Source organism: Ctenocephalides felis, unplaced genomic scaffold (genome assembly GCF_003426905.1).
Source record: "Ctenocephalides felis isolate EL2017-DRISC unplaced genomic scaffold, ASM342690v1 CF-g0.4_SCAFFOLD_01886, whole genome shotgun sequence".
NCBI classification, from domain to species: domain Eukaryota; kingdom Metazoa; phylum Arthropoda; class Insecta; order Siphonaptera; family Pulicidae; genus Ctenocephalides; species Ctenocephalides felis.
This window is the reverse complement of record NW_020538040.1, coordinates 53,692,176-53,719,243: the sequence shown is the minus strand read 5'-3', so window position 1 is coordinate 53,719,243 and position 27,068 is coordinate 53,692,176. Positions and strand designations below refer to the sequence as shown.

The 27,068-nt window shown below is 29.1% G+C and overlaps 1 protein-coding gene across 1 annotated transcript; it reads right to left on the bottom strand.

Annotated features, from left to right (window-relative positions):
• Nucleotides 1-279: 279 nt before the first annotated feature.
• On the bottom strand, nucleotides 280-8,777 carry LOC113376843 (protein tweety-like). The gene is made up of 10 exons (XM_026616912.1): nucleotides 8,582-8,777; nucleotides 7,875-8,052; nucleotides 7,659-7,753; nucleotides 7,244-7,456; nucleotides 6,834-7,100; nucleotides 6,606-6,721; nucleotides 5,124-5,396; nucleotides 4,549-4,791; nucleotides 2,289-2,552; nucleotides 280-1,039 (listed from the first exon to the last, which is right to left on the bottom strand). Exons 1-9 carry the CDS (start codon nucleotides 8,720-8,722, stop codon nucleotides 2,321-2,323), a joined length of 1,758 nt encoding a protein of 585 aa, XP_026472697.1. The 5' UTR covers nucleotides 8,723-8,777; the 3' UTR covers nucleotides 280-1,039; nucleotides 2,289-2,320.
• Nucleotides 8,778-27,068: the final 18,291 nt, after the last annotated feature.

The following is a 27,068-nucleotide window of genomic DNA, read 5'->3' as shown; positions in this document are numbered from 1 at the left end:
GTACCATTTACATGAACATTTATTCGAAATATATCCGGGTAATATATTTCTTATATAAATTATGATGCTAAAATAGCACTAAATTTTCACATTTATTTCTCTGCAAATAGTACATCTTGCAGAATCAACCCTTTTTAATTAGACGCTTATATTTCAATAATTTATCAATTAAAAATATATTACTTTTAGAAACAATATATCACCAGATAATAAGATGCATCAATTCTGTGAGTATGGAGAATAAAAAGCAATATATAATTAAATAATGATTCTAATTCTAATTGCTTACAGAATTGTGTAGCTCAACAATTTTCATATAAATAAAAATCCTTCCAAGCATGTGTTTTCTATGAGAAAATATAAAAAAGGCATTTTTCATCTAAATGTTCTAACTTTGATACTAGTAAATATATCAACCAAAATAAACTGTTCATGTTTTGTTATAGATATTGACTAAAACTCCATTTTAAAAATAGTACAGAGAACGATTTAATTATATCAGATCATTGTTTTATTAATAAAACTTCTCATATATTATCTGCTCGATCAAAATGAAAAATGAGATAGTCGCCTGCGGACAAAATTCGCTTACAATTCTGTGACTGCATACAATTCGCTGTTCTGGTTTTGACCAGTACGTTGCATCGTCCTATAGTGCAAATGCGGATCTACCGGTGGAGCGGTTGGCGCTATAGGCACTTTTGCTGGTCGTTGAAGGGACCTATACGCCGCAAAGTTCTTGGCATTTAACGGCTGATTCTGATCCGAGGTTGTGACCGCGTTGGATGCTTTTGGCGGAGCTTCTTGCGGAATATCGGGTAGCGGTTGACTCAAAATAGATATAGACTGCTGCGGCCGTCTGCCCAAGGAGTTGAATTTATCAGTCGGCGTTGTTCGAGCGCCGAAACGTGTGCCGTGTCGCAAGGTCGCACAGTTGTTTTGCACGGATGGACAGCGGACTGCTTTGGGACCGAAACTTGCATACTTCGGATCAAAACGGTTGATGCCCCCTTCAGTGGTAGTCACATCCCGCGGATCCCTGGGTAAGAAAACAATAAAAACTCAGGTAAAAATTGGCATTTCAATATATTTTATACTGATAATTATCTTTGTAGGGCTTTCAAATTCGTATTAAAATCTGAATACCGGTTCGATATTTGAAATTTGTAATACCGGGATCCCGGTATTAATACCGGTATTATCAATGAAAATTTTATTAGTCATATTTTTAGTTAAGGTAAACGTACCATATTACGGGATGTTAAGGAACGTTTGACTTTAAAGACGAATTTTAGAGAAAATATGAAAGTGGACGAACTAAATCTGTTATATTTTATTATTTTTAGTACAAATATAACACGCCGAAAAAGTCTTTCCTCATGCTACACTTGTCGGCACAATTGTCATAAAGAAATAATACGAGTACATGATTAGTCGATATGAATTAGTACTTAGTATAGGGTATTTAGTTTATAAACAAATCATAAATAGATATCAGCACTTCACAAAGGCTTATAGAAAATTATTGTATTTACTGATTGCCTAATAAATAAATAAAATTATTCTATATGAACGATTTCTAAGAATCTGCAACGAGACCAATATTATCATTGATTATCAAACAATTTATCACTCAATGATTTGACTTGTAAATTTTTATAAGTTATAAAAAATAATGAATACGATAATACGAATGATTGAAAGGAAGATATACAATATAGAGTATTATAACGTGTCGACTGTATATTTTGTTTAAAATATCATTGATAATGAATTAGATATGAAGACAATGCACGTGGACGACTAATACTTTGTATAAATGGGTTCCATTCATTAGATCGTATATAATATATAAACAATCGCTTTATCTTGCCGGCATCGACAAGATGTGTCATACTGGACTGAGCCGAGTCGGCAATACACAAATAAAGTGTAAAAATCGTGTATGTGTATTGTGTAAGTTTAATTTTTAACAAAATTTTCGTAATCCCGAAATACCGGTATTTTTAGTATCAATACCGGTATTGAATACCGGACAAAAATCGTCCGGGATCCCGGTATTCGGGATCACGGAATCCCGGTATTGTAAGCCCTAGATCTTTGTCTTTTAGACTTAATATCATTGTGTACGAAATATACATAAAATAGAACTCTCATATTGAGAAAGCTTTGACAATTTAGTTGGCAAACGTGAACAATACGTAATTTTATATTACATTCTGGATTATTGAAGCTTCCAATTGAAAAATTTCAATAGAGACAAAAAATCAAATTGTTACAATTGGTACCTTGGGGGCGAGGCACCGCAGGCGACTGAATCTCAGTAGAAATCAGATGATTCGAGAGTCTTGCATTGCTTGCTCAAAGTCGCGTACTTCCCATTGTTGGGTCCTCCCGCTCCGCTTCCGAAATGCGACGGCGGTGAGTGTCCATGAGACGGCAGCCGTCCGAGCGTATGCGATCCATGCGAAGCGTGTGTTCGGTGCCCGATATGACCGAGATGACCGGCTCCGTCGACCCTATGACTGTTTCGTGACAGGGATCTGTCATGTCTGTTGGGGACATTTAAATAGTTACAGGAAATATATATTTCAAACAAAAACTAATATCCGATTCAACTACGTCTAATTAGTGTCATGAGCAAGAGTTTTCCAATGATTTTGAAGATATTTTTGTGCTTGCCGCATCGAGAAACTTGCGTCATTCATTTGTATTCGAAACATGTATTCTGACAGACATTGATCCAAGTTTAGGATATTTTAAATTTTGTTGAACAATTTAATAAACATCGATAAAGCAGCACATATAAAAATTATGTAATTAATTTTGGAATGTTCTACTACATGCGCTTGTAAATAATTGTGTGAAAATACTTTTTAATATAAAAATCTTTTTCAACATTATGAACTAGAATTTCTGAACATGAGTATGTAATGTAATATTCAATTAGTTAAGAAAATGTTTATTAAAAAATAAAAATATAATCATGACCTATTGTTTTTGTAGCTTGTTAAAGCAACAATCAATGTGATCGAACAGATACAAAATAAAATGCGATTTCTAATCAGTTTGAATCAGAAGTTTTGCAAATGTCATAAAGTATTTGCTATGATTGTTAACAATTGAATATAAGCGATTGTAACATTTTGTTTTACAAGCTGATTTTGTTTTATATACAAAATTTGTTGATAAATTTATAATTATAATATATATATATATATATATACACAAGATTGAACATTCTATTTACATTTCTCCATGCATTGCGTGTTAATTATAATATATATATATATATATATATATATATATATATATATATATATATATATATGTATGTATGTATGTATTTATTTATTATATGTTGTACGTATGTATTTGTATAAAAATATGTACAAAACGATTAAAGGAACAACAGCTCATAGGCATCTCACTAATGCATAGCTTTGCAATCAATTTGTGGCAAAACCTCAATTATTCAAGGGCATATTTTATTTACATGAAATATCTATTTAAGATCCATTACCAATAGTGAGTAAACAGTTTTATGAAACAAATATTGAAAACAGCAATTTTGAAAAGCAACTAAACTGCAGGCAATCTAAACATTCATCAATAGACCTAATGAACCAATAAATTCTTTGTAAATATCAATCTGTTCAGCAAAATTTCAAAACCATATGTTTTTCATGTTATCGAAAGAAGAATATTAATACAAAAAATGCACTTTCATAGAGACTTTTGGTTTGAATTCTTTGCGAACAGATTAATAAATTACATTTCTATTCACATATCACAAGCTATATATATTTATCAAAACTAGTCAGATATGTAAAAGAAAAAAAATAGAAATAGAAACTAATTAAAATTTAAAACAAAATTAATTTTAAAAAAAATTAAATAGCGGTTTGTGATTCATGTACTTATCAATAAAATTTAATTTTTCTGTGATTATAATATATTCATTTGTAATTATCAATAATTTAAAGCATCCTGTGTCACTACAAACTTTTTTATGAGTTTTTAAATTAAAATTTATGATTATAAGTTTTAATAGGTTTTGTAATATATTGATTATAAGTTTTGTAATAGTAATTATATAATATTTGTTAAACTTGAATGTGACTGCTTCAATGTCTAGCAACCCCAACGAATTATGTCAAATACCGTCATATACATCTCCAGAGGAATATAAATGAATCAAAGAATGCAATTTATAACTAATTCGAAAATACATAAGGTACTAAATCGCGATTTTGAATAATATTTAAGCAACCTTCACATAAATAAAAATACTCTCACTTGTTCGCTATTTGATATAAAGAAAGAGCCTTTAGGTTAGTATCCTTTTATCATTTCTGAAAATATAAACTACTATCTTCACTACTAAATAGAACGTAATGTAAAATTATATAGTGAATAGTATATCTTTTTCATATTTTCGTAAAAAACGCATGTACCTCTCATAACTTATTTGCAGGTTAAGTAGATTTCAAAGAATAATAATAAATAAAAGTAGAAAAAATCAAAATTCAGAAAAGAATAGCATGCCTGAACGATGACGAAGAGTCTTGTGACATGTCGTGCTTGTCAAAAGCATGCGTGCCGTAAGCAGGCGGCGGCGTGCAAGGTGGTGCTACAGGTTGATGCATTGGCGTGCAGGGTGGACGAGGTAACGACCCTGCTTGCTGTTGATGCTGATTGCTTCGCTGCAGTGTACGCGCCGCCACTGCTTGGCTTGCCTGCTGCGGCGGTAGGAACGGATCCGCTTCATCAACAGTGGTGTAATCTCTTCTGCAGATAAAATTACCATAATTATTGAAATCGGTGCTGTAGGTTATTATTACTTAAGGCAAATTACAATTTGTCATACACATGAAAATATTAAGAAACCTTATGAATAGTAACGGAAAAATACTTATGGAACTTGAAACTTTAGTTTTATGTTTTGAAAAGATGCAAAAAATCATTTTAGTTTTCTGTTTTGTCAGCAAATAACAATATTTTTAAATTCAGCTTTTAGAATAATATGATCATATTTTATAAGTTTTACTTATTGAGAATTATTGAGAGAATTATCGAAAAAACTAATATATTTCTAATAAATGAAATCGCTAGCAACTCACTTTTTTCTGATATAAATCCACGTGTGCGAATCGACCCAAACCATAACCGTAAGCAAAAATGCAGCCAGAAGTCCAGCAGCTAGCATAAGTGCGAGTCCCATAAGTCCACCATCGCACAATGAACGCGAAGCAGTCAAAAAATGCCCATGCACTGCTCTGCAGTCCAGGAGAGCAGTCAACCCGGTCAAAAGGCGTTCGCATGAGTTGAGATCAGTTGTAAGTGCGGCAAGACGAGGTTTTAAACCCGAGGTTTGAAATAATTCTAAAGATATCCTGAAAAAATACACATTATAATAGAGAAGAATATACATTTAAGTCATGCCAAACTACAATCTAATTTAAATAATTAACCCTAACTACAAAATTAAGTAAACATTAAATATTGATATTCAGATATATATATATATATATATATATATATATATATATATATATATATATTGAATGGTAGAGTCTTGGATTTGTGTATATTTTGTAGAGTTTCGAACAAGAATCCAAAAATAATACAAAATAAAAAACAAGAAAAGTTTTTAATAAACAATTTCTTTATTTAATTATTTGTTTACTGTCAACGTTTCGGAACTAGGTACGTTCCATCTTCAGGACATCTGTCAAGAAACATGATCTTGATGAGATTTAAGCAAACAATATGTTTAGGAATAGAAAATAGATTTTTCTTAAATAATAAATTAATTGTAACAAGTAATAATGTACAGAAATATGATAATATGATCAAAAAGAAAATGATAAAAATAAATGAGTGGATTATCAGAACAGGATATTAAAAATGATAGAAATTTTTTGAAAGTTATGGAAATTTTTTTTTTTTTTTTTTAAGAAAGGATTAATGATATAATTGAATTAATTACCTGTATGTTTGAATATACGTTAGCACTTTTTCACTAAACAAGAATTTTTGACAAAAAATGAATTTGTGAGTTATTTTTCCGCCGAATAGTTAACTTTTGTAAATCAAAATTACTAAAAGTGTTGTCTTTTTTTAAAAATATTATTTGAAAACAAATAATATTGTATTCGATGTTATACTATTGGCTTTTGGAAACGAACTAATTGTATTTGCTGGTTCATACGTAACACGTGTAAACACTTGAAACAAGAACTGTGAGATTGTATGTGTGTGTTTTTTCATGTTAGGGTGTAAATACTTAAATTATTGAACTTAAAAGGAAGTCGATATTAACTGTTTGTCAAAAAGTGTAAAAAATTTAAATATGAATCATGTAATAGGTTGTGATCTGATCTAATGTTGACCTAGTTCCGAAACGTTGACAGTAAACAAATAATTAAATAAAGAAATTGTTTATTAAAAACTTTTCTTGTTTTTTATTTTGTATTATTTTTGGATTCTTGTTCGAAACTCTACAAAAAATATATATACGAGTATATATATATATATATATATATATATATATATGTATATATATATTCCATAAGTATTACATATTCCATAAGTTAACATACTTAGACACAATTGTCAAGCTGCTTCGAGCAGCAGCAACAGCTTTCTGAGATTCCCTCAAACGTTGAGTAAATGGATTAGCCCTGGCGCTCTCGCACTGGGTGTAATAAAGCAATACCTATATAAAAACAAAATTAAAACAATTAAACAATTTGTTTATATGTAATAAAAAATTCTTGCACATCTTTTCTGACAAGCAAAACATTTATTTAATTTAAACCATCATATACCTCCGGTGGCAAGTATGGCGGCGCTTGGCTGGCTAGATATGCAGCAGGATCCATGCAGAGGTCGGCCAATGCTACGGAGCTAGATAAATATAGGCCTGATAACAACCAACTTGCAGTGACAGCCAAGAGACCGCTGACACTGAAGGTGATCAAAGCGCAACGTGAATGTCTAGCAACCCCAACCAGTAGTATGGCACAGAGAGATAACAGTACGGCGAGTGCAGCTAAGGTGGTCGGCCAACGAATTGACTCCCAATATTCGAAATCCTGAAAAGTCAAATGATAATAGTATCTCCACAAAAATGTGTTCAAAGGATTCAACAGAAAATTGGAATCGGGATGTGACGCTACGTATATTATATAGGCGGTAACTAAATCTATTAAAAAATAATAATGAAGTAAACACCTACATTCAGAGTGGCGGCGAGTGAAATGCCACCGAGCGGTCGTCTCATGTCTCCCGCCGCACCGGCTGCGACTGAAGTATTGCCCTGCACAATTCTTAGCGCTGCCTGTAGCGCAGCCCCTGCTGATATATCCCGCACAGGGCCATCGAAGATGTCCTCTAACTCTAAGAGTTGAGGACGGACGCGACTCGTCAGTGTCGATTCCAACTGAGATGTCTAGAAAGATGCAGAAATTAAGGTACGGTTTAATATCAACATCATATATTTATGCTTAATGTCAATGATAATGTTCATTATCGTGATGAAATTCGTTTATTCTTGCAAGTAATTACAATTCCATCATAGGTAAGAAATGTATGAGCACGCTTTAAATATTTTACAAGTACTACAATATCTGTGACATGCAAGGAAAGCTCACCTGATTCCACACTGAAGTAACTAAGGCATCGACTTGCCTTCCAGACGAAAGTACTTGCAGCAATGCGTTGTGTAAGTCATCGTTTCCATAAAGACCTTTTTTAAACATAAATGTCTTTATTAATCAACAATCATTGATAAATCAAATTTATAACATTCTTTTAATCCTTATTACTTCGTCTCGGACTATTTTAGTTTATTAATTAAGTCTCTTTACCTAATCCTATGGCGCCGCAACAGAGCACTGTAATGAGACTTAAAACAACTTTTAAACACGTTATAGATTTGGCAGGCCGAGGTTTTCTGTCGCAGCACCTCGTAAGCAAGTACAGCAAAAGCCCCAACAGACATAAAATCAATAGCGACGCGGGCACGGACGCTAATATGCCCAAACTCTGCAATTAAAATTAAATCATTATAAAATAATCAAAGCAACTCACTAAGCCAACAAAACTATGATTTCAACGGATACCGTATAATGAAAACACGCGCAAAACATATTCATTTCTTAAAGATAATCAGTTTCATTTTATGGTTTACTAGATGCAGGTATATTGCAAATATGAACATATATCACAGCACTTTGCCCAATCGAATACAAATAGTTATAAAAACAATGATTTGACAAATAATGTGATAAGTGAATAAAATTTTTGGTGTTTTTATCAGATTTTATTTATTTAATAACAAAAAATGTATAATAATAACTATCATATTTAGAGAAAATGTCAAGAAGTGTATCATTTTATAATTCTTTACATTTTTTCCTATTTTTTTTTATTATTATTAGATCCACTGATGATCCCGACGTCGAAACGTTTGACATAATAAAGTTCAAATTTACAGTAAAGCATAACGTCCAGAATCAATATATTACTTTATGATAGTTAAGTTGAACAATGCAAGTATTTTAGCGCAACTTACTTCGAGATAAACGTCACTCGTAGGATCGAACGTGTCATTGACGCGATGTAGTGTGATATTGAGATGAGGCAATCTATGGAGCAACCTCGCGAGCCGTGGAGGTTCGAACTGGTCGTCCAAAGGAGAAGGACTGAGCCCCATTTCGCCGACCCGTTACGCCTGCTTTCAGAGCTACACGGATAAAATATCCGGTCAAGCCGTGACTGATTCCTTTGCCAGTTAGACCCGGTGTGATATAGGTTTAGCGCTAGTTAAAAGCGCAAATTATTTGACGCTGAGACGCCGCACATAGCGTCTTCCACATTATGACCATTTATTCTGAAAATTAAACAAAATACATGATGTCTATGTAACTTAATAATTACATACAAAATATCCAGACTATTTCCAAAACATGCTCAGATCATTAGTTTTGCACTTTGAAATGGCAACCTTTATATTACAATATACAGAAATTTAAAATAATGACACACTAATTTACTTAAAATGGCCAATAATGCAGTGTACTTCAAAGTTTATATTCAATTCGGTAAGTCATTTATCAAATATGTACTTTTAGAGTTTCAAAGAACAATATTCAGTGACTGCGATGTAACGTTAGAAAGCAAATAAATATGTACTTCGAAAATTGTATTTGAAATAATATCGAAAATAAGAAGAGCACTGATTGATACATTTTAATATATACAGAGCAAAGAATTTTATAAAACATAAAATACTATTAATTCGAATCTTTTTCAAAAAATATTTTGACCTAATTTAACAGAAAGAAGACTCAGTAATTTATTTAATGAGGTCTACAAGACGGTTCGTTTTATAACAGCGTGATCTAAATATTATTTCTCAATGGGCATGTTATAACAAGGAAACAACTATTTCAATTGGTGATTACTTAAATGATTTGAGAAATAAGTAAGAGTTATGATTTCTTAACACACTTATTCATTGCACATGAAATATTTGATTTTAATTCATGCAGACAATAACTAATCAAACAATACAAATTTGAACAATGTTCGTCTTAGAGCCCACTTTAAGAAAAAATGAAAGCAATTCAAAGCTTTGTCTTTGCAGTTCCAAACATTGGCAGAAGTTCTGCACAATGTCAGAATTGAAGTTTATTACGCTTTTAAAATCTTATATAGCTTTTAATTAATCTGTCGCAATTATAAACTACTACGTTTATTTAGGTTTATTTAGGTTTATTTAGGATCTAAAATTGTTACAAAAACCTTAAAAAACGTTAATTAAAACTATGTTAATTTTTAATACTTTTTACGAAGCGAGAGGCGATAAAATGGTAACTCAAGAATAGAAAATAGTTATTAAAAATTTATTAAAAAGTAAGAATAATTATTGACAGCTACTCATAATGACAAATTGTTTTTTTTAGTCGAAAACGACAAAGTAAATGGAAAGTGAAACACCGTAAATTATTCGAACAACTTGGTATTACAAAACTTAGTAGAACAAAAATTTTATAGTATCTACTCCTTGTGATATATCATACATACAAATTGGTCAATTGAAATATTACCTACATTTACTTATACTCATAAAAATTACGTTCATTACAATGGTCGGTAGAGCGCAAAAATTAAATAAAATTAATGAATAACTAAATATTGTAAATAAAAAAATACACATATTCAAATTTTTATATTTTAAAATTTAATATCTATTTTTAAAATCTCTTCGGTAGCTATTAACAGATTTTTATAACTGATTCTTCGTCCCAGACTATCATCAATGAGCTAAACCGATCGGATAGTTCAGTAAATGTAATTTCCTGCTGGTTTGTTGAACCGTCAAGGGATTGACGGCAACTAGTCCAGACTATCTATATATCCCTAGTCATACAATACAAATTGAAGCCATTTAAATCAATTATAAATATGAATTGTATTTCGTTGTCTTATATATTGCCAGAATACATATTACTAATGTTTCTCAATAATAAAAATATAACAAAAAATTATGAAGAACATATAAAATGATTTAGCATTAAGCGGCTATTAAACATACTAAAATAGGGTGTTTGTTATAAAGTTAAAATTGAAAAATATAGCGACAGTTTCTAGTTTCGCCTGGAACGTACCTTCTATTATCGGTGTTTGTTGTTGATGTACTATACTTACAATTAGTTCATTTTTGTTAGATATTAATAATAAAAGATATTTAATACAGTAATAGATATTTAATATAAAAATGAGATTGTGAAATAAACTTTAGTGTTGCACACAAGCTAAGTGTTTGTAAAGCAAGCGCAAGTCAAAAATATGATAATTAATTTCCATTGATTATTATAAGTCAAATTAGTTAACAGAAATACTAAAAAGACTTTAACAGTAAATAATATACATTTTATTAATTATGTGAAACAAACTGAAAATGTGTCCAAAGATAGTCGCCCATATTTTGCGATATGTTGTGACTCATTTCACTGTAAATATCATCAAAAAGCCGATCATTTGTTTGGATACGTGGGACAAATATATTATCAACCGCAGATATCATAAAGGAACTATGCATAAGATAAACTCATTTAGAAAAAAGAGGACAAAAAATGCAAAACGTCGGAAAAAGAAGATAAAGTGACCTCTAATATTGTTGTATCGTAATATTATTCAATTGCATAGCGTAATTGTCTATATTCAAACAAAAAAGAAATCAAACATCTATTCCTCTAAATGGAAATCCATTCATTATCTAATATTATTATAAAACTTATATTTTTTTGCCAAATGTTAGATCTAATTCTGAGCAGAGAAATGAACGTAATGCACTTTGGCTTATGCATTATTACTATGCTTATGTTACATGGACATGAGATAAGACCAACGAAACTGCACCAAAAGTTAATTAATTTAGTTAAACTGTCTTTACTAAGAACTAGGGGGATAAATACGAGGGAAAAACAAGCAAAGCAACATCCAAAGACGTTATGCGGGTTATGCAGTCACTTTGCTGTTACTATCCACAGAATATTTTGCTGCACCAAAACGAATTACAAAAGATTAAAAGAATGTCTGTAAATCTATAACCTATAAATAACGGTTATAACTTATTATTACATAAAATTATTTTTATGCGATAAAATATATTAATATTACGTCGATTTATTTAATAATTTCTTACGAAAAACAGACGTTTTATAATAGCCCGAGTGTACTAAACGAAGAAACTGTCACAACATAGTTATACGTGGGTTATCCTTGAAGAACATCCCAAGTTGATAAATTTTAAGTAAAAGCTATTGATGTTTTTATATGACTTCATTCGGACTATTTATAATAAAACTAAGCAACCATACAAAATATGAATATAAAATCCTTTTATCGCTAAAAAATTCAAACTATATAAACTTTGATTCAAGAAAAAAATGTAATAATTTATTGACAATGTATTTAGAGTATATTATTAAAAAGAAAAATTACTATGTGAGTAGCGTCATTAAACATCTAACTTTAATTCGATTTAAGGATGTATTAATTCCAATTAATCTCTAAAAAGATTATGTATCCACAAATCATATTCATAAGTATTTCAATCACAAAGTATTATATTACAACAATTTATAATTTAGAACAGTATAGAATTAAATGCAAATACGCGGTATTGATAATTATCAATGTATATATTCTAAAATTGTAAACCATTAGAAGCAATGCATAACTAATTTTAATATGAGTAACATTTAAATATATATATAATTTAATTTAACTACATATAAAACAACACAAGGTATATAAAATATATACCTAATATATTTCAAGTTCGTATTGGAAACTATATACATGTCTCATTTTTAAATTTATAATAATGTTTTAAATTTTTACAAACTGCACAAAATAAGATGAAACAACTCAATTATAAGAACACATAAATCGCAATAAATGATCTTTTTATGGTTAATAATATAATTTGATATTTACTAAAGTTAGAAAAATTTACAGTTTCCGGAAAGATTATTATCTATCAGGTTCTGACATTTATGCAACTTATCTATATTGAAATAGTTAATTTCCAATTACATTAACTTAACAACATTTGTGTTGAAAAAGAGAGAATATCTAAATATTAACTACAATGGAGATGAACTATAGAATTACGAATAAAAAGTTGAAATGATAAAAAGCTTAAAGATTCTGAATTAATAAAGATAACAAATGCACAATAAATAAGTAAATAACAATCAATATCAAATAGCAATCTTTCTTTCATTCTTCTCTCAAATAGTAGCCATTTTTTCATTATAAATCGGAACACACAAGAAAAAGCTTATTGAAAATTTGTTTATCCTGTTGATTATGTATTTATATAGACACGACCTACATAAAATTATTATCATCCACAAATGCAGCCTTGAACGTCACATATTAAGACTATACCACTTTGTCATTACATTGACGTTTTTTTATTATTTGAACAGCGATAACAACTTAAGGGTCCTAAAAGCTATCGTTAAGATTTTATTTAAATAGTTGTACTTTCTCTAAAAGAATTTCTTTTTTTACAATATATTTTTATTATTGGAGCAATGCTAAGTAAGGGCATTTCCATTTGAAAACATATTGCTGTTTTCACTTCCAAGTAAAAAGCCATCTCACTACAACTCGACAGCAGCAACAAAACATAAAAAAAAATTTATGCCGAAAGGTTGCCGAAATCTGGTTTATGATAAAGGAAGTGCGTTGTGATATAACTAGTGGCAATAAATGTAATTTGAAATGAGATACGTGAATCCGTCTCGGCTGACTTTTAGCAATTTGAAGTGTTGCTATTGAGCCAATATCGTTCCAGCGGATGTTCTGTAGTTTAAGTACAAACGACAATATATCCGTATGATAACGAATAACGACAATTAGAAACAAGAACGAGGAAAACATTATAATATATCGTATTTTATTCGACATATCTGTGCAATTAATACAAGAAAAAAATAATTTATGAATTATCCTCTTACTTTATTCTTGCTATTTATTAAATACTAGTCTAATAAAGACGCTAAATAGTTTTGCGAGCTTTTGTAACATCGATATTACTCAAAGTTGGTAATGATATGAAAAATACACATTTATCTTTACCATAAAATATATTTATTTACCACAAAAGTAAATACAAAAATTTTGAATTTTCAATAGCTTTCTTTAGAATAAATCGAAAGAGTTTATCGAAGAGATTAATAATAGTTTATGAAATCAAATCCGTCGAAATTAATACAGAAAACCTTAAAACTGAACCATTACGAGGTGGCAAACATCTGAGCTTAAAAAGTGGGACTAAAATAGTTCATATTTTCTGATTCCAAAACACCGAAATACATAGTTAACGAAATAAACGATCGCACGACTGAAAAATTGTCTTGGCTTTGTTTGAATTATTCGAACTATTATAGTTCGAGAATTATATTTGAGATCAATTTCTACACTCGTTTCAAGCATAGCAGATAGTTGTACGTGACTTGGATTCATTCAACTTTTTGAGTACTTTAAATAACCGATATATATTTTTCATTATAACAGCTATGTATAAATCACAATTCAATTCAAATATACAGAAATACTTCAACTCGTTATTGTTTAATAATTTTCAATTAATCACAGTGCATGAAAATATATTACAAGCTTTTAAAGTTACAAACGGTCAATTAAAATTAATCACAAACATTGCTGAGATGAAGCATCAATTGTGTAATTGTAATTAATTTGTGTTTGTCGCATCACAAAAGCGGCTCGTTATCTTCTACAAAATATTTCAAGTGACTAAGAAGAAATGCTCTTCAAATAACATTACTATGGCGATCATCGGAGCGACGATGATAAGCGCATAGGGTTTTTCTATTATAAGATAGTCGGGTTGCATGGGAGTGGTTGGATACTAGCCTAACATTTTTCATGGCTGTAGTAATATAAATTATTAACTTCCCGAAGGAGAAGTTTATGTTTTCATCAAAAAATTCGATTCGCCAATTTTATGTTTTCTCGACGATTCAAGCCATTCTGAATCGAATGAGACCAAATTTGGAAAAAGTATGTGTGTGTGTGTATGTGTATGTGAACAGATTTTTTGCCGTAAATCGACGTTTTCTCGAAAACGGCTGAGCCGATTTCAAAAATTTAAAAGCCATTCGATGTTTCTCGACGAGGACGTTTGCGGGACGATCAGCCGAGACGTTTCTTTATTAATAGCAAAAAAGTGAAAAAATTTTCGTCCACGTTTTAGCCCGCAATTCTGAACCGATTATGAAAATTCAAAAACCGTTCGAAAGATATTGATTGGGAATCGTGCTGATTAGTTTTTGGTAAAAATCGGCTGGGCCGTTTTCTTGTAATAAAGTGTTAAAAAAATTTTTCGACGAATTTTATTATTATTTTTTTGACGGTAGATACTATAGTCTTCTAGATCATACTAAAATATTACGGCCCTACGACAATTGGTTTAACTTTGAAAATTCGTCAAAGTTTGCAAAAATCGGTATCGTTTTTTTGGCATTTGTCAAAATTAGACATTTTATCGACGTTTTCTCAAAAACGCCTGAACCGATTTCAGAAATTTAAAAGCCATTTGATGTATTTCGATGAGGACTATCGTTTGTCAGTTTTGTGCGACAATCTGCCAAGCCGTTTCTTTATAATTTAAAAAAAGTGTTAAACTTTTCGTCCACATTCAAGCTCATCTTACCGAACCCAATTTAAAAAATCAAAATCTGTGCGAAAGATATTAGTTGGGAAAATCTACCGAGCCGTTTTCTTGTAATTAATTGTTGAAAAAAAAATTTAAGCCGATTTTTATGGATTTTTTTTTAACGATATATATCATGGTCTTATAAAACTTACTGTAATATTACGGCCTTAGAAGTAGTCTAATTTTAAAAATTCATCAAAGTTTGAGGAAATGAGTAGTTTTTTTGACGTTAGTTAAAATTAAAATTAGACGATTTACTTGGTATAACAATATAGTACTTGATCTCAATAAACATACTAAACCATTAAAATCTTACGGAAACTGGTTTAAATATAATAATTGTTGATTTTTGAAAATGCTCCGTGTTAACGTGTTCGTTCGTTTTCAATTATGTGTAATAAATCCACTCCTAAATTAATATATTTTTTATTGATTAAGTCGATTATTTACACATATCGTGTAAACTTGCAATAAGTTGCATAAATGTAACTTGCCTCAAGGCTAAATACCAATACCAACTAGTTTTTTGATAGACTAGTATGAACATTGTATTATAAAAGATAACTATAAATTATAATTATAATCACGTGTACATTTCATGAAACAAATTTTATTTTTGCTCAAGAATTTTTATATTTCTAAAAATACGTACTAATCTAACAAAGATATAATTTCTCAAATTAGTACTTGCTCGATTCAATCCAAAGCGCAAATATATGTTTCAAATAATTTGAACTCTAAGAAGTTCTTAATGAATAATTTATGATGTAATATAAGCAAGGTTGAAATAAAATTATTTGCAAGCCAATGAAACCGCACCAAGAGCTTGAGAGTATGAGATTATATAATTTTTTTTTAACAACCACAGGAAAACATGCATAAGTAACTATGATAGCTTTAATATTATTACTATTACTGCCTAATATTATTATTAATAATATATTATTAATAAGATTATTAATAATAATATTATTATTATCATTGTTAATTCTTTAACATATATTTTCTCACTATTTTTCTGAATACTTTTTAATTTCTTTCTTTAGTTTTAAAATTTATAAAATTATAATTATCTATTAAAAAAGATTTTATTTATTATATTATGTACTTCAATAGTAAGAACGTAAATTCGAACAATAATAACAACAACGACGTTTATTAATGACGCATAGTTTATTATAAAAACAAGTTATTTTTTTCAAAAATTTCAAAATTCTCGAAAATTTTTGAAGCTTTTTAAAAATTTCAATTTTCGTTAAGGGAAGTTCTAGCAAATTGCATTAAAGCACGATGCCATGCACCATTAGTTTTGAATAATTATCTAATTGCAGTGTTGATGCTGTAATGATAAGATTCCAAATGCTGATAAATTTTAATATTGAGATATAACTCTTATTCAGTATACTATGCATGACAATCATGGCTTATAAATGTCAACCAATTATTGGCTGGTTTATATATGCTTAATATTAACTATGTTTTTAAATAAGCAATCAGAGCCTTGAGGTTCAATAAGATTGCCAGCTGACGGTATATAATAACGTTCAGGAAAATTTCTTAGGTTTTATCAAATAGACATTTTTTCTTCAATTTTTTATTAAGTTGAATTCATAAGTAGATTACGAGTTCCTCTTTTCTCATGGTACTTCGTGCTTCTTTCTTTAATGGCGTCTTGTAACCAATGTTTCTAGGAGTGAGTTCACATATATAGCTCTTACAATTAGTATTTTATTTTGTACTCTCTATATTATTATTATACTAGATGCTATATGGAAATAATAGCTTATTTTTATAAATATATACACATTCGGTTAGAAGCTACACGTTAAATTTGATCAAATAGTATTTAACATTATTTAACAGTCATACAAACAATAATAAATGCACTATAAATCTAACAAATTACTCAATAAGCATTCTTATATTTTATTTGTTATGTGAAAGAATCTAAAAGTAAAAACATTATCTTACTTACACATACAAAAAGTTATCGTGTAATAATATAACTTATTAACAATTCTCATTTTATAATAATGACTGCAAGATCATTTATAGATACATTGAATTAATGACAGATAATTTGATCGCAATAGATAGCTTCACATTAATGATATATGAATATACATGTATGCGCCATGCATAAAATTCAGTTGAAATATAATTAATTCTGATAAGTTCTCATGGAATTTAACCTTCATAATAAATTTCAGATAAAAATAATTGGTTTACAAGTATTTAATTAAAAAATTTTAAAGGATTTAATAATTTCTTCAACTCTCGTCATAGATTTTAAATAAATAGCTAATTACAATTAGTTTTGCCTCACGTTTATTTTGCTAAATTTGATTTCTTTCCTAGAAACTTCTTACTTAAACATTCGAAGGTATGATATGAAGTATATTTATAGGTATTTAAAAATCCAATCAATATCGATACGTATATTTTGCAGATAAATCATTAGAAAATATTATAACCAAAAATAAAGTAACAAATTTTTACATGCGCTCTATAATAACTAACACCCCTTAAAATACTTTTTGACTCTTTAATATGTATTTAGTTTCGTATTTGTAAAGGAATCAACCAAAAAAACAATTATTTCAAAGGATTAACATAATAATTTCTGAACTAACTTATTAAGTAAACTAAAGTTTGCAAAACACGTGTGATCCATTAAAACATTGCAATTTTTAATAAAATATTTATTTATTTCATTAATATAATATATATAAGCTTCATAAGAAACTATCAAAATTCTTAGTTCTCTTACAGATTACAAAATTCATATCAAATTTCATCAACAGTAATCATTTTCACTTACGCTTTTGATAATAGGTACAATATACAGATTTTATATTATGAGATTATTTATATTATGAGTTGGACCAGAATTAGTAATTATTTGAATAAATCTTATCAAAAAAGCAGATAATGTTTCATAATGAATAAAATTTGACTAAAATCTTATGAATCGTTCAGTTCGCGTCCTTCAAATTCAGGATAATATTGGTATAATTCTTTTAAGTGCACATTCTGTAACTTCTAAAAGATGAAATTAATTCAAATCACGTACTGCCATAAACGCAATGCAAGCTTAAGGCTAGTACAAAGAATGGTGTAGCAAAATTTAGTAAAAAAAAATATTAACCTTTATGAAAAGTATTACAAGCGCATATAATTTTGCTTATAGAAAAAAGGTAGAAAAATAAAAAAAAATATTCTCGTTTTTAAGCATTGCCAACACAAATAATTATCATTTAAGTAAAGTAAACGTAGAAAAAATCATATAATGTTTAATTTTTTTATAACATGAATTGTAAATTTATATGTTTATAATTTGTATTATATATAAACTAAAAGGTACTCGAGATACGAATTAGTACTTATTATTATAAAGTAGCTTGATAATTATTTATCGAATCAAAACTAGAAGAATACAAACTGTATAATAAATTTAACTTCTAATATAAAATGTAATTTTGGCAACTAATTGTAAGATAAATTATATTAAACCAAAGCAATTGTTATCCGCTAAATCTATCGCTATTGTTGTAATTATTTCGCAAATTTAATTTGTCAATTTTAATCAATTTATCTATTAATATTTAATGCCCGAAATACGGTTTATTTTTCATTGTTTTTAATCTAAGCATATAAAACATTGAATAAATTTATAATAAAATTTTAATAGCTAGACAATACAGAACTCTTAAATATTATATCTGCATGTACAATCTATGACGGTTGTTAAACGTCTATAAATTAATACAGAATAAAGTTCGTTTATTTATGAATTAAACATACACATTATGTCATGACGTAAAATTAGCGAATAAATATGAATAATTTGATTCAAAATAAAAAACTATGTAGTGCATCGTTGAACACTGGAATATTAAATTTTTTACTCAATAGAGACTGTCAATAAAATTCACATAACTTATAAGATTTACTGCCTTTTAACTTTATTTTGCGTTCTATACCAATATGCCAATGAATGTTATTTTTGCATGTAGAATGAATAACGACAAATAGATGAATGTAAATTTTATACAAAATCTTTTGTAGTGGTGACATAAATGTAATAACAATAGTTTTCAAATTCAATTTGATAAAAAATTCTTAAAAAAATAATTTTTATTGGCCTCATAAACCAATAATTGTTTCTTAAATACTATTTTCACATATTATTCAGATTAATTTCATATCTCACGTTTTTTAATACTTCAGTTTCTCTAACTTTTATTTATAAAACGGTAAGTTATAGACAATTTGTCAAAAATCACAATGCTATACTAATAAAACATAGCGTATAGTAAGTATAAGTTCATGCACGAAAAGCATTTAACAACTTACATGTGAGCGATGGTATGTCATAACGCCAAACAATGTACTGACATTGTGAAGAATATCATAAACAATATCGGACACAAGCCCTTAGATGCAGATAACTATCACGGAAGTGATTTAATTCATTATTCATAATCACAATCAATTTTAATATTCATCAACCACTACAATCACTGAAAATCTTTGATTTCAAAACACTCAAGCCAAAAGCTTTTGGACGATATTAACTACAAACAATTTATGATCAGCAAATGCACGTAGACCTGCATAAACTAGAAGAACATAATTGAATGAATTTTTTACGAGAGCAAAGACTTCAAAATCGGTAGCTACGCTTGTACTACGGATACTACAAGGGTACAGAGCTCTACGCTCGGGCGTGGCTCGCTCTACGCCGAGCGCGTTCGCCATCGATCTACGACGGCGCTACGCCCGTGGCCTGGGACTTGTATTGCGTGTATGTGTCTTGTTTCTACGCATGTATGGCATTAGAAGCAAGACTTGTGAATATTTTGCTTAATTTCGACTGGATAATGAATATATATATATATATATATATATATATATATATATATACATATATATATATATATATAATTATATATATGTGTATATAATTTTTATCAGATTCTTGATAAAGTCATAAACATTTAAGTGGTCATTGTAGAAAATAAAAGGTATATAGTATATCATAAAAAGCAAATTTTTAATCATGAACTAAAATTGACCGATGTAATTTTCTTAATGTAAAACATCAGTTGTTATTAATAGATAAGGAAACATTCTTTAATATACTACCATATAATATATTTGTAATGATAAGCACTCAAATATTGTCTATTTAGAAAAAAGTATAGTAGAAGTAATTTGTAAAATATATGTAACAAACCAATATAACAAACAATCAATGTGTTGAGTAAACTTTTGGCCGTTTCTTCACTTATTAGTTTTATATGTAAAACACAGACGATACGTTCGTACAAGAGCTCAGCGTACAGTCTACGGCACAGTTCTACGCTAGCCGCGATCGTAGTTTCGTAATGATTGGACATTACGGGCGACGCGGAAGTAAAAGCATTAAAGGTTTTTCACGAATAGCGATGTGATCAATCGCGAAAGCGATTATGACGGTTAAAACAAGATCGTATCGAAAAGGATATACTTGTTTCTTTACCAAAAGTTTTTCATAGGATTAGTTTTAATACTAATAGAGTTAAATATTTCGAAATTAATACCAATGGCGCGATAACGCTAATGATAATCGTAGCACGATTTTGACACGGATTTATATCACAAATTAAAAGAATAAATGGAACTTCCCGCAGTGTAACGAAATGTTCGAGATATTAAATGTTTTCAAATTGATTATTATAAATACTGTTACATTGTCCAATATTTATAAGAATTATATAAACTGAATTAAAAAGATAAAATTATTTTAATAAAATATATAAGTAGTTTTAAAACTTTAGCCACAATTAAAATCTGGATTATTTTCGATATACAAAAAAAATTGAAAAAAAAATTTTGAAAAAAACTCTTGAAACCAAAAAAATGTTCCAAAAACTATTATTTTGTTAAAACAAGCAGAAAGTTTTTTGAATCACTCAAATCGGATGCTTAGTTCTATCAAAAACTGCAATTTTTTGTACATTTAGCCTTGTATCTTCAAAATCCCTGGACATGCCTTTGCCAGAAACTAATCACCTCTTCCCCAATAATTACAAATTGAATGTTTTTGGGGTCATTCAAATCGGATACTCCGTTCTCTCAAAAACTCGATTTCTATTTTCTGCACTTTTTGCTTCATATCTCTGTAACGTCTGAACCTGCCTTTGCCAAAAACTAATCAGCACATCTCCCTATCAATAAGAATCGAATACTTTTTGAACCGTTCAAATCGGTTGATTCGTGCGCCCGAAAACGTGGACGAAAAAATGCGGACATACATAACACTCGCATACATACACATCCATTTTTTCTGAAGTATGACAAAATATTCAGAAACCTCTAAAACTAAAAACTAAAATATGCAAATTTTTCACTATCGATTTTTGATATAATTTTACTTACCCTACGGAAAGTTATAGTGTCATTTTATTCATATATACCATTTTGCGCGTATTTCTCCTATATATTTCTTGTTATTAAAGAATCAAATTTATTTTTATGAATTAGACATTCATCTAATCAGGTAATATAAAGTATAAATCATTTTTAAATATGCATCAGTATGACTTGTCATGATTCTCATGGCCAAATTTTATTTCAATAACTTACAAATGAGTAAGCGTATAATTTAATAATATAAGCCATATCTGAGATTTATAATATTGGAAACTATCATTTATACTTTAGTTTTTATTTAAAATAAATAAACTAAATGAGATAAATCCATAAAAGTTCAGACAAATTAAGCAACATAATTTTCATTTTACATATGCACGCATTCAAATACACATGCTCTATATATATATATATATATATATATATATATATATATATGTGTGTGTGTGTGTGTGTGTGTGTGTGCGTGCGTGTATGTGCGTATGTGTGCGTCTGTGTAAAAACAACGTATCGAATAATTTGTCACGCAAAATATCAATCTGAACTATCATCTTTACTGGAGTCCTACTTATCGAAAAGATATTTCAGAGTCAGAGTGCAGAATGAATCATCTGATATAGAAACAATAAAAGCTGGTGTACCTCAGGGTAGTGTACTCGGACCAATCATGTACCTAATCTACACTAACGACATACCAACTGATCCCAAAATAACCCTTGGAACATTCGCAGATGACACCATGGTTTTATCAACACATGAAGACGCCACAAAGGCCTCGGAACAGCTGCAAAATTATATACACAAACTAGAGGACTCACAAATAGAAAATTACTATTAACTTAACTAAGTCAGTCCACATCACCTTCACCAAAAGAAAAGGAGATTGTCCAAATATAAAAATCAACAATGTAGAAATTCCAAAAAGCAACTCTGTAAAATACTTAGGACTTCACCTCGACAGAGGACTCACATGGAGTAACCACATCAGGATAAAGCGTAAGCAAAAAGACAAAAAAATTCGTGAACTTTATTGGGTAATTGGAAGAAAATCTAAGATGACATATGCGAACAAAATCCTAATATATAAAGCCGTATAATTGTACCAATATGGACATACGGTATCGAGCTATGGGCATGTGCGAGCACGTCCAATATAAAAACAATTCAAAGAGCACAGTCAAAAATACTATGAGCTATAGTGAACGCGCACTGGTATGTCTCCAACGAAACAATTCATCGAAACCTAAACGTCAAATATATACAGGAAGTTATCAAGGAGAGAAGTACGTAATATCAAAATACCATTCAAACACTCTAATAAAAGACCGGCTAAAACAAGTTCCTATGAGAAGATTAAAAAGAAAGTGGCCGCAAGATTTAATAAATTAACAATCAATATATTTATGTAAGGAAATTCCCCACCGAAAGAATTTCTAAAAGCCCTGTACCCGTCAGCAAATAACCCCATTGAACCGAAGGTTCAGATTGGTTATAAAGAATAAATAAAATAAAAAAAAATATCAATCGCATCTACTGTTAAACTGAACTGTTCAAACAATGACAAATTGCATCAGAAATAAATAAGAATGTAGCAATGTTATTTCAAGCAAGACGCAAGACGCTAGTCGTAATAAGCACTTCTGATGCGATAACGCGTACATCAATGTCAAAATTTTTAATGAATCATTAATACTTCGCAGCACTTTGGTTATACTATTATAAGGTAAGTATTGCATATTTCTAACTAATTCTTATTAACAAACTCAATAACTCTGGTTAATTCATTACCTGATTAACTAATTACCTCTGTTAAGATGGTAACATTAAATTTTCTAAATCGACGAGCACTTGCTGTATTGTTTAGAACATATTTTCTAATTTCTAATTTATTATGCCAATATTTCACCTATTGCTATTTAGTTAGTATTCATCATGTCAGGAAAATGGACTTTACTATTTGATTGCACACTTTTCTTATTTTGAACCTGAGTATAATTAAGGTACATACACACCAATATCTATCTACAAAATGCTTTGTTTATCCATGCATTCATTTCATTGCTAATATTTCGAACTATAAACAATTGTCTGTACGTCAAATTATATCATGCTAGGTGTTGAATAATAACAATCAACAAACGCATTTTCGAAAATTAGTTACGTTGATTTTCCAAGAAATGATTAAATTTCAATGCTAAAACAAGCAAGTCGACATAAATGTTCGATAAATAGGCACAAGGTACTCTTACAAAAATCCCTTTTTAATTTTCATTCTAAAAATTTATAATATGATTATTTTATTCGCGTTACTATTACTGAAAAAAACTTTAGTAATATATTTCTTAGAGTTAGTAAAATTCGTAAATTGAGACAAAAAAAATCTTGATACATAATTATTGCTACGCAGGCGTGAGGAACAAAATAATCGTGTGATGAAGTTTTTACTTGCGTGCAGCTGACATTTTTGTAGTGCTTTATGTAAGGGAAATGTTTTAAATCAGGTAATGCCAATGAAAAAAATCAATCTAGGTTGAACCAGAACTGAAGCACGCTATTTAGAGGAACGCTTCATATATATAAGTGATAGGCATAGTTTTGCCAATAAAAATCAAACAATTTGTGCACAAATAATTACTTTACCGATTTTTTCCACATTTTTGTAGGAACTAGATTTGCTTCGCTAAAATCAGTAGAGCCATTCACAAAACAAATGAAATTTAATGTATTCAAATTGCAAAGAAGAAAGCGTTGGTACGAAACCAACCCAAGTAAAATAAAGCAAAAAAAAAACATTTTAAATTTCTGAACAAAATAAAAATCTTACTTAATATCAAGTTTATAAGAATTTTGAAAGTTCTCATTTTTTTAACAAAACTTAGAATTTAGTAAATAAAATAGATGATATGTATAGTACTGAAATTTATAAATTCTTCACAAGTAGAGTATCTTCAACCTCACCATATCTCACCAAAAGAGAACACAGTGGTTCAGTTCTCTTTAGGAAAATAATTTCATATGAATAATATATGTTTATTTCGTAAGATGCACTACAACACTGTGGAATTCCAAGAAGATAAGAGTAAAGTTTTAAAATTTAAACAGAGATAAATAGAACATTAATCTGTGATTCAACAATTCAAAGAACTTCATGTAAATATTTCTACATTGAATAAAGAAATTAAGTTATTAATAAATAACTACAAGATGAGCTTTTACAGAAACATTTTTCAAATTCAAATCATGCAATGCAATGCAACCAATTTCAACAGTACGGTAAGTAAAAATGGAAACAGTAATTTGAATTGCTTAACTTAAACAAGGCTAAAATTAACTGATTGCTAAATTGTTTAATATTCTAAGTTAATTTATTTTACTGCTGACTATTTCAATTTTAGATATAATATATAAATATTTAAATATAATGTCAATATTGGTAAAAAATTATAAAATTTTCACACAATGCAAGTTTTTGTAAAGTTAAACGCAAATAATTATTTTTAATAGTTCATAACAAGTGGTTTTAAAAACAAATCGTAGTCAACTTAAAATAAATTTTATGAAAAATAACATGATAATATTGTACTGAATATCCAAACAGTCCAAAATTAAGACCCTGACGTTAAAAAACGTAAAATAAATTGTGGGCTAGTGACATTTAGTAAGGCAGAGTTTTGCCATGTTTTTACTTCCATTCGTTTCTTATACATACATATTATCTAGATGTGTAAAATAATAGACCTAAGGCGCCAATCGGGAAGACGGTGATCGTGATTGTGTAGCATCGATTGCAACGATATTACGAGCAATTACGCAAATCTAATCACAGAAAGCCGCCGGGGTTAATCGTCGCTCAGCAGTATCATTACTCAAGCAAGCAGTTAAGCCAATTAGATTAGCAAACAACAGTTGATCGGATATGGTGTTGCGTAAGAATCAGAACAAGTGCACCAGCCGCACACAAGATTAATTATGCCGCAGCTTTCGGAATTTGCTATACATAAAAACGAGATCCCTTAACACAAAAAAATGTTCACAATTGTGAACTTATACCTAACGTATATATATATGTATATATATATATATATATATATATATATATGTATAAATATATACAGGGCGGTCCTGAGGTCCTTAGCGCCCGCATGCAACTTTTTTTCTAACGCCCCCCCATTAATTTTATTTGTTTTAACAGTTTATCATTCAAATTATATAAATGTTTATATATTTTTTAAAAATTAATTTTTAATTATTCTGGATTTAGTAGTAGTAAAAATTAGATATAATCTAAAAGCGTATAAAATACATTGATTTTAAATTTATTTAGAAAATCGAGACGATTCGCGGGTTGATTATAATCAAATATTTTTAAATTTTCAATTATTTTTAACGTATGCGCAATATTTGGGTTTAAAAACATTTTACTTATTATTATGCGATTTATTATATTGGGCAAATCATGCTAAGAGAGCTAAAAGTTGGAGTTGGATTTTTTAAATTTTAATTTGATTCAATTTTTTATTATATACAATATCCAAAATTGCGTCGTAAACTTCTCCTTATTGATATCGTAAGAGTCGAATTGTATTCATCCTTGCTTTCCCATCATCATTCATAGTATCAGTCTGTTGTTTTTAAAGTTAAATTTTTAACGTATTTTCGAAGTATTGTCCAAAAATCAGTAAAAAATACAAAGAAATTACACATTTCTTGAATTATATTGAAAAATAACTAATTATAATTGATATGTATTTTATAAAAAAAAATCATATTTGTTCCATTTGCATAACCCTAACCACGCGTGTCTTCAATATTCTATTCAGTTCATCAGATGCGAAACATTTGCAACAAAAACAAAAGTTGCCATTCAATTTCTCGGAATAAACTGACTCCCCATTTTTTATTTCTCCTATTATATTTTTTAACAAGTTCCGTTTCAACTAAATCAGCTCGCAATTTTTCGTCAACAATTCTCAATAATTAATTTAACCTTTCGCAGGTTTGCGCTTATGGGATTGAACACTAGATAATTTTTTTTGATTCCACGTTAACTTTAAATAAAGAAAAAATAAAATAAGTAGATTAATGGATAAACAGAGCTGTTATTTACTAATTTGCAGAGTTATTAATCGAATAATTGTTTCTACTGATATCACATTTCAACATAAATATGCTTTTTGTGTCTCTGCATCTATAGTTAAGTTAGATTGTTTATTATAATTATTAAGTATTCTCAATTTTATATAAATAATAAAAAATATAAATAATATATAATAAATTTAATTTCCCGAAACACGTTTTGGAGCTCCCAAACGATTTGTATGGTCATTTTCAAATTTCCTTGCTCCCAGGGGCTCAAATGGTTCCAAATAGATAAAAAACAGTT

What these genes read in the sequence shown, in the direction of transcription:
- LOC113376843 (XM_026616912.1), bottom strand. Translation starts at nt 8,722, where the DNA reads ATGGGGCTCAGTCCTTCTCCTTTGGACGACCAGTTCGAACCTCCACGG. An exon ending in TTACTTCAGTGTGGAATCAG is followed by an intron (nt 7,457 to 7,658) that starts GTGAGCTTTCCT and finishes GCATCTTTCTAG; the next exon opens with ACATCTCAGTTGGAATCGAC. An exon ending in GACTCTTCGTCATCGTTCAG is followed by an intron (nt 2,553 to 4,548) that starts GCATGCTATTCT and finishes TGTCCCCAACAG; the next exon opens with ACATGACAGATCCCTGTCAC.